Source organism: Salmo salar, chromosome 14 (assembly GCF_965601325.2).
Source record: "Salmo salar chromosome 14, fSalSal1, whole genome shotgun sequence".
NCBI classification, from domain to species: Eukaryota; Metazoa; Chordata; class Actinopteri; order Salmoniformes; family Salmonidae; genus Salmo; species Salmo salar.
Window position 1 is genome coordinate 23,853,950 of NC_138304.1, and position 8,145 is coordinate 23,862,094.

Consider the following 8,145-nt stretch of genomic DNA (forward strand, 5'->3'; position numbering starts at 1 on the left):
TGTTTGTGTGTCACTATCCAAAGTGTAACGCGCGAGCGCATATCGAGACAAAAAAAATTCTAAATGTTCCATTACCGTACTTAGAAGCATGTCAAACGCTGTTTAAAATCAATTTTCATGGTATTTGTCTTGTAAAATAGCGATAATATTCCAACCAGTCAATACTGTATTCATTCAAAGAGGAAAAGAAAAAATGGCGTGGTCTCGTGAATGCGCATTTCCAATTTCTTAGTCACCAGGCAGACCACTGACAAACTGAGCTACCATACTTTGCCCAGAGACAATCCGGTTTCTGAAGGCTTTAGAGAGCCAATGGAAGCCTTAGAAAGTGTCACGTAACCCCACAGATCCTGTAGTTTCGATAGAGAAGCAAAAGGAGAACTACAAATTCTCACACAGGCCACTTCCTGCTTGGAATTTTCTCAGGTTTTTGCCTGCCATATGAGTTCTGTTATACTCACAGACACCATTCAAACAGTGTTAGAAACTTCAGAGTGTTTTCCATCCAAATCTACTAATAATATGCATATTCTCATCTCTGGGCAAGAGTAGTAAGCAGTTTAAATCGGGTACGTTTTTTATCCGGCTGTGAAAATACTGCCCATAGCCCAGACAGGTTAAAATCAATCTTTATGGTATTTTTAACGTAGAAATGTGATACAATTCCAACCGGACAATACCGTATTCATTCAAGGAGAAGAAGAAGGAACAGCACACTCGCAGGACCGCGCATGTCCAATCCCTTTGTCCATAGGCAGTCCACTCAGTGACTGAGCTCCTATTATCTGCCCAGTGACAGGAGAATGCTGAAAGAACTTTCTGAAGGCTTTTGACAGCCAATGGAAGCCTTAGGAAGTGCAACGTGACCCCACAGATACTGTAGTTTCGAAAGGGATTGGAAAGAAGAACTACAATTCTCAGATCCTCCACTTCCTGGTTGAATTTTTCTCAGGTTTTTGCCTGCCATATGAGTTCTGTTATACTCACAGACACCATTCAAACAGTTTTAGAAACTTGAGAGTGTTTTCTATCCAGATCTATACTAATAATATTCATATTCTCGTATCTGGGCCAGAGTAGTAACCAGATTAATTTGGGTACGTTTTTCATCCGGCCGTGAAAATACTGCCCCCTATACCTTAAGACGTTCAGCTTTATTACCTATTTTTCCTCTGCAGGAATGGTATGTGGAGATAGTGTGACTCCTGACAAGGAGGAGTACACCCCCACTGAGGGATCATCAGTGTCTCTGAGCTGGACATATGAAACAAGCAGCAGTATCAGCTACCTTTACTGGTACCAACAATACCCTAACCATGCACCTGAGTACCTACTGTTTAATCTAACTGCACTGTAAAAATTTACAGTAGCTGTTACAGTGAACAAATACCATGCTATTGTTTGAGGAGAGTGCACACCAACAAAAAACTTTCATCACGGCTTCTGGTTTGATACATTCACCTCTGAAGGTAAATCATCTCTTTCATTCGGTAATCTTGCTCTGATTTGGCATCCTGAGGATACCCAGAGATAACATTTAGAATAGTTTTGTTTGATAAAATACAGTTTTATATTCAAATGTAGGAACCGGGTTCTACAATTTGAACCCCTGCTGTCTCTGGCTCCACACCCACCCCACACGGCCATCTAGATGTGTGAAAGTTAGTGTATAAGTTAATGATCCATCATGTAAGACATTACTGGGAGTGTGTAAACTTACAATTTGTATTACCATATCATTTTTGTATGTTCTCTATAGTACTAATTTGGCAAATTTGGGCAAATACTGTGCAGTATTGCAATGCTTCACTGAATCAATTTTTTCCTTTGCACACACACACTGCTGCCATCTAGTGGCCAAAATGTTAATTGTGAGAGAGATGTCATCTTCACTCTTCAATCAGTAGTCTTCAATCGTTTTTATATCGGTCGGAAAAGCACTTGGTAATTTGACAAAGCACAACAATATTGTTGTTTGTAGTTACTCCTCCTCACAATTCTCACTGCCTAGTGGTCTAGTATGAAAGTCAACCTGAAGGGGGCAACCTAACAAAGCACTCACACCCCTGAATCAGAGGATGCCATACAGACAGACACCTCCCCACGGTCTACTACTGCATGTAATACAGAACAACATGAAGCATCAACAGTAGGACAGAGGGTGTCAAAGCTCTGTGATAGATAGATCAGCATTGTTCTGCTCCTTACCTTTTCCACTTCAAACTGACTGACTAGTCATGAGAAATTGGCTGATCCTGCATGTTCTGGCTGCATGCTGCTTTGGTATAACATCACTCTGTTCATCTGTCTCTTTCTGTGCACTTGTTCATTTTATTTATATACATTATTATTATATGTTGTGAAGATATATTTCTCTTTCTTTTCAGGGTGCAGAGCAGAAGAGAATGTAATACAGCCAACAAAAGATGTAATGGTCGTAGAAGGACAACCAATAAAACTCACTTGTCTATTTGATACAACTTCTCAATCACCATATCTCTTCTGGTACAAACAACAAACAAATAGCAACCCTATGTTTATGCTGAGAAGGGATACGTTTGGAGCTGGGGAAACCGCTACTGAGTTCAAGGAGAGATTTCATGCCCGTCTGAACGTCACAGCAAAGTCAGTCCCCTTGACGATCCAGAGGGTGCAGCTGTCTGACTCTGCTGTGTACTACTGTGCTCTGAGGCCCACTGTGACAACAGGATATACTGCCATCTTACAAAAACTATATGTTTCATGTGTCCATAGAAACATTCAGTAACACTGAAAATTTGGGACGAAAGCACAATATGCATTTCAATATACTTTAAGTAGATCTGAATTATTTATTCTATGGCTACACAAGTGTTTGTACATTAACTGTAAAAGAATACCTGTACGTGTTCACAACATACCAAAAAAATATGTTTATCATACTCACTTCATGTTACATTTATGTCATTAAAAATTGCTTTAGGCTACTTTTCATTTTATGTGAGCTAGACGTAAGCTTCTCACTATACTGACAAGGTAATATTGACCCATACATTTCTTTACAATCTTCCCTGTCTCTGAACAGGCTCCTCTGTGATTTATGTCAGTTGATGGTGATATACAGGCTGAGATGGACATGGAAGAGAGAGAGAGGATCTCTACCTCTTACTGTAACTCACAGTCACTCTCAGTGTGTTCTGTATAACCATGGTACTCTGTCTGATCATCTGGCTGGTTCTTGTTGTATTCTGCTTCAGTATGATGGAACCTTTCCTCTCATTGGTTTATATAATCATCATCTATCTCAATTTAATTTTTAATATTTCATTATCACTCACTTTATCTTTTTTTGTCTTCCAGAGTGTACAGGAGACCATGTTCAACAGCAACCAATAGGTGTAATTACTACTGAAGGAGGACTGGTAACAAAGAGTTGTCAATATAACACCAGTGCTACTAATGCATATCTATATTGGTACAAACAAGAAGCAATACTGAGATGTTATTCTTTTGGATCTGGAGACGATGTTGCAGGGTTCAAGGAGAGATTCAATGCAAGTCTAAATACCAAGACACAATCAGTCCCCTTGACTATCCAGTGTCGTGTCTTTGGCTATGCCGGATTAAGTGATATGACATGCTATTCTATAAAATAATTTCTCTGTAATTAATATTACCTGATTAAGCTAATCAGCTTAATGTAATTAACTAGAAAGTCAGGGCACCACGAAATAATGTTTATAGAGCTGTTATCTTCCAAATAAACTCTTAACATCAGTAGCAGTCAATATTTAATCATCACTTTATTCAGTCTCATCTGAAAGTTGTAAATTCTTGGTTATCTTCACGAACCCTGGCTAACAAGTTGAATCAGCAATACAACATTTGGTTTAATTTTTTATTTACTAAATACGTAAATAATCATACAGAATTACATCTACACAGAATGGATCATACATTGATTACAAATTATGTCATAAAGGAAAACGTCCCTAGCGGACGGAACAGATATGACGGCTGGTTACACAAAGAAAGGGGGTTGGGTTTTGAATGAAAGAGCGGGAAGACTGAGTAACAAAGGGAGAAGCTATGCTATCGTAAATACAGAATCTTATGCATTCTAAATAACCGCCCATTTGAAAAAGGAAAACGCAATAAATATTTACTCTGAGCTGCGCTTCGGTAGATTGGTCGTAGATAGACAGCCGGTTTGTCCAGCATGGATCTCTTGTCCTCTGAAGAATGTCTAGTGGTGAACTGGAGCTTGGTAGAATGGATACTCTGTCCGTCCTCTCCTAGCCCACGTTTACAGCGGCTGCTGATAACTCACCGGCTAGGAGGTATCACTTCTGGAGTGAATAAGAGTTCAAAGTTCATACCAAGTTGCCATACTTTTAAGCTCGTGCTATATTCTGGCTGGTATAGTCGAAATTCATCCTTTCGGCGTGTCAATCGTCACCTTCACATTGAACACGATGCTAATTTCGTTAGGTTATTATCTGAGCCCTTTTAACGTAGGACCATCGTCCTGACGTCCTCGGAACAGAAAGTTGAATTTTCATCAACGGGTTTATATAGTAGTGAAAGAAGGGCGTGTTTCATAGTTTTACAACCAAAGTCTGTTCACTTGGGCGTGGCCTCTGAGTGAGCAGAGTTTCTCTATGACAAACCGGTCTCTCATTTAAGAAGCTAAAATTACATTTAATCTTTTCACAAATAGTTTCATATTTAAACATTTAAATTGTACAACAATTCCATGTGAATCTGATAACTAGAATGTGTCGACTTTCCAAGATACAGTTTATGTCATCCTGTCATTAGTAGTAATGTCTCAGACAACAACTGATCTGAGATCATATTCATATTCAAAGAGGTTAAGTACCAACGCATATGTTCAACTGGTTGGATTACCAAAATAGGGTTCCGTTTCCCACCTTTTGATGTTCCCAGACTCTCTATGTTATCAAAGGGATTTTTAATAGTCACATCGGTAGAGTAGAGAGAGGAAAAAGGGGAAAGGTATTTATGGGGGTCATAAACCTCCCCCAACAGGCCAACGTCATGACACCAGGTTGCAGCTGTCTGACTATGCTGTGTACTACTGTGTTCTGAGGCTCACTGTGACAACAGGACATACAGCCCCTTTACAAAGACATTTTTTAAGTGAAGGGCAGGTGTTATATAATTGAGGCAGAGGAAAGGAAATGCCTTTTATAGCTGACAGTGAGAAACCAGGGGAGTCATTGTGTCATAACTCTACTTGTTTTCACTCTTTTCACTGTGTTAAATAATACTTACCAGCATGTTACTAGGATCAATTTTAATATATGCACTAGTGGGTGAGATTGATGCTACTCTTAATTTCCAATCACTGTGAATGTAGTTACTGAAGACTGGAGTCATAGTACTGTGAAGGATATTTAGTCAATTTTGAATACACTTGACTGAATAAAGATTTGAATTGTATGATAATTTCCTGATAATAATTCCTGTTTTCATAAATGTTTACAGGTGGCAGTCATGGGAATGACATCACTCCAACAACAGATAAGGTGTTTGGGTTGGAGGGTGATGTCATAAATCTGTCCTGTAACTACTCCTCTGCTAGTACTCTCCAGTGGTATCAACAGTACCCTGGATCATCTCCCATCGTCCTCCTCCTCACTGGAGTGTCCTCAAACCCCTCTGTAGTGCATGCTACTCCTCCATACCCACGACTGTCTGTAAACTAAATGATGAGAGAACCCATGTGGACCTGGAGATCTCCTCTGCTGAAGTGACACATTCTGCTCTGTACTACTGTGCCCTGTAGACCACAGTGACAAGAAACCCAGACACACTGTACAAAAAACGGAACTGAAAAAAAAAAACAGACATTCCCTAAGAGAACGCTCATTTAGAATTATTTTGGCCATTATTTTGAATACCATCACTATGCCCCCATCCACAAGGCTCGAGTGGTCACTGAATGGTTTGATGAGCATGAAAACTATGTAAACCATATGCCATGGCCATCTTTAACTACAGATCTCAACCCATTTGAACACCTACAGGAGTTTCTGGATCTGCGTCTGAGACAGCGTTTTCCACCCCCATCAACAAAACACCAAATTATGGCATTTTTGTGGAAGAATGGAGTCGCATCCCTCCAGTAGAGTTCCAGACACTTGTAGAATCTATGCCAGCAGTTCTGGTGGCTCGTGGTGGCCCAACACCCAATTAAGACACTTTATGTTGGTGTTTCCTGTTTTGGGGCCGATACCTGTACATGTAGGGTGGAAATGAACAATTCATTATTTTCAATGAAAACTAATAAAATGTTCATACAAATGTTGGATGAAAAAGTTACAGAAACTCATTAGGGTTATCTGAATGTGTTGCAGATGTCCAGTATACTGTAGATTACAGATATAAATAGGACCACAAAATAAACTGTGAATGAATTAACTATGTTGAAGAGATGAACTATCTTACAGATCTTCCTTTCTAGCAATGTTTTCCCCTATGATTTCACTGTAGACAGCTCAGGTCCAACTCTGCTGCCCTAAAATCAAGAAAATAAATGGGGATAAATTACATCGTTTTATACAACATCCAATAGAGGGAGACTAGGGGAATCTTGTTTCAAAATCAAATCAAATCGAATGTTATTGGTCACATACACATGGTTAGCAGATGTTATTGAGAGTGCAGCGAAATACTTGTCCTTCTAGTTCCGACAGTGCAGCAATATCTAACAAGTAATATCTAACAATTTCACAGCAACTATTGTCACGGTTGTCGTTGGGAATGGAGGACCAAAACGCAGCAGGAATGTGGATGCTCATCTTGTATTTTATTTTCAAACAAAGTGAACACCAAAATAACAAAAGAAGAATGATCAACAAAACAGTCTTGTCAGGCTCACACACACAAAACAAGAAACAATCTCCCACAAACACTAAACCAAACAATTACCCATATATAGGACTCTCAATCAGAGGCAACGAGAAAGAACCTGCCTCCAATTGAGAGTCCAACCCCCCATTAACCTAAACATAGAAATACAACTAACTAGACTAAACATAGAAATACATTAACAAGGAACAGTGCCCATAAACCCCGGAATACATAAATCAAATACCCTTCTACAAAAACACCACCCCGAACCACATAAAACAAATACCCTCTGCCACGTCCTGACCAAACTACAATAACAAATAACCCTTATACTGGTCAGGACTGTCACGCGCTTCTTCATCATCCGATGATATAGCGAAATCGTCGTCTGAAAAGGTGGACCAATATGCAGCAGAGTTGGTGTTCATTTTATTAATTTATTAACGAACGTTGAACACGAAAAACAAGAAAACAATAAGCACGACAAATGACAGTTTTGCAGGCTATACATACGCAGTGCAAAAACAATCTCCCACAAATACAAGACAAACACACCCAACTGATATAGGACTTCCAATCAAAGGCAACACCAAACAGCTGCCTTCAATTGGAAGTCCACCCCAATTAACTCAACATAGAAACACACTCACTAGACTACACATAGAAATACATAAACATAGACCATAACTCAAAACCCGGAAATAATAAATCAAACACCCTTTTCCCAAAACACCACCCTGAACCACATAAAACAAATACCCTCTGCCACGTCCTGACCAAACTACAATACCAATTAACCCTTATACTGGCCAGGACGTGACAAGGACGTGACAACTATACACACAAATCTAAGTAAAGGAATGGAATAAGAATATATACATATAAATATATGGATGAGCAATGACAGAGCGGCATAGGTAAGATGCAATAGATGGTATAAAATAAAGTATATACATATGAGATTAATTATCAAAGATATGTAAACATTATTAAAGTGGCATTATTAAAGTGACTAGTGATCCATTTATTAAAGTGGCCAATGATTTCAAGTCTGTATGTAGGCAGCAGCCTCTCTTTGTTGGTGATGGCTGTTTAGCAGTCTCATGGCCTTGAGATAGAAGCTATTTTTCAGTCTGTCTTTGATGCACCTGAACTGACCTCGCCTTCTGGATGGTAGCGGGGTGAACAGGCAGTGGCTCTGGTGGCTGTTGTCCTTTTGATCTTTTTGGCCTTCCTATGACATCGGGTGCTGTCGGTGTCCTGGAGGACAGGTAGTTTGCCCCCGGT

At 39.5% G+C, this 8,145-nt stretch overlaps 1 gene segment (V, D, J or C); it reads left to right on the plus strand.

Annotated features, from left to right (window-relative positions):
- The first annotated feature begins 1,180 nt into the window (after positions 1-1,180).
- On the plus strand, positions 1,181-5,791 carry LOC123726578 (T-cell receptor alpha chain V region CTL-F3-like). The segment is given in 2 exon segments: positions 1,181-1,353; positions 5,671-5,791. Coding segments are annotated over 2 exon segments (294 nt in total).
- The last annotated feature ends 2,354 nt before the right edge of the window (positions 5,792-8,145 follow it).